The following is an 869-nucleotide window of genomic DNA, read 5'->3' as shown; positions in this document are numbered from 1 at the left end:
AGGTGAATACTGAAATAAAGACATCTCACGTCAGAGAAGCTTATTTTATCCTTTCCAGAGACAAGAATACATCAAATTGACCTGGTGTACTTCAAAGGTTATGATGTAGTGGAAGAATGTGTTGCCTCAAACTGCATTCCCAAGGCTGGGATGATAAAATGATCAGAAGTTTCTTTTTCTCCTTAATGTCTCTCCACCTAGTTTTCGGCCTCATGAGTGAAAAGGCATGGTGGCCTTACCTGTGTAGAACAGAAAAAGGAAGGTGAGTGGCGAGTGTCCGGCCGGCCTTGTGAGATCTGGGCTAAGCTGTATTCTGTATTCTGTTACCTTGCTTCCCACGGCTCCACATAATGTAACGTAATGGAAGGAATAGCACTTGGTAGCTGAGTCTTTGAAACGTCTGCCTTGCAAATTGGAGAAGAGGCTACTCTGCAATCGCCTAATGAAATAACAATGCAGGGTACTGCAGACCTGGGCAGATTCTGCTTCTTTGAAGCAACTCAGGGTTATTTGAGTTCAGACACATTTGTAATGGAAATTGTACAGCTTTGGGAATTTAGAACAGGCAGAGGAAGTTTGGAAGTGAAATGTAATAGGTAAGAGTTGGATGCTTGTTCTGCTCTGAGGCATTTGTTTTTTGGCAGCTAAACTGCTGGGCATCCTGAGCGCTGGCCTGCCCACCTTTGGGGCACGTTCTCAGTCCACTCACGCACACCCGTGACCCTGTACAGACAAGGCTTATTCGTGGCTCTGTGTTCTCTGATTCCTATGGGCTCAGGGAACCATCTTGGGACTGGTATTTCCAGCTCAAATCTACTGTTAAGAGCAGAACTTTCAAACTTCATTCCACAGATCATGCCCTTCATCTC

General features: G+C 45.1%; 1 protein-coding gene across 2 annotated transcripts in view; it reads right to left on the bottom strand.

The window, feature by feature from the left end:
* The window catches only part of LOC111727580 (phosphatidylinositol 3,4,5-trisphosphate-dependent Rac exchanger 2 protein-like), a 76,230-nt gene that overhangs the window by 2,424 nt on the left and 72,937 nt on the right, over positions 1–869 (bottom strand). Inside the window, exon 6 of one of the 2 annotated variants that reach the window (XM_023517548.1) lies at positions 18–239. The exons of the other annotated variant lie outside the window; for it this stretch is intronic. Within the exon in view, the coding sequence (XP_023373316.1) occupies positions 236–239 (4 nt within the window). The 3' untranslated portion in view covers positions 18–235. Of the gene's footprint in view, positions 1–17; positions 240–869 lie in introns of those variants that run through there. 2 annotated transcript variants of the gene reach the window in all.

The sequence above is a fragment of the Otolemur garnettii genome, unplaced genomic scaffold, assembly GCF_000181295.1.
Source record: "Otolemur garnettii isolate 467f Iridium unplaced genomic scaffold, OtoGar3 scaffold00113, whole genome shotgun sequence".
Classification (NCBI taxonomy): Eukaryota; Metazoa; Chordata; class Mammalia; order Primates; family Galagidae; genus Otolemur; species Otolemur garnettii.
The sequence above is the reverse complement of the archived record's forward strand: the minus strand, read 5'-3'. Positions and strand labels throughout refer to the sequence as shown.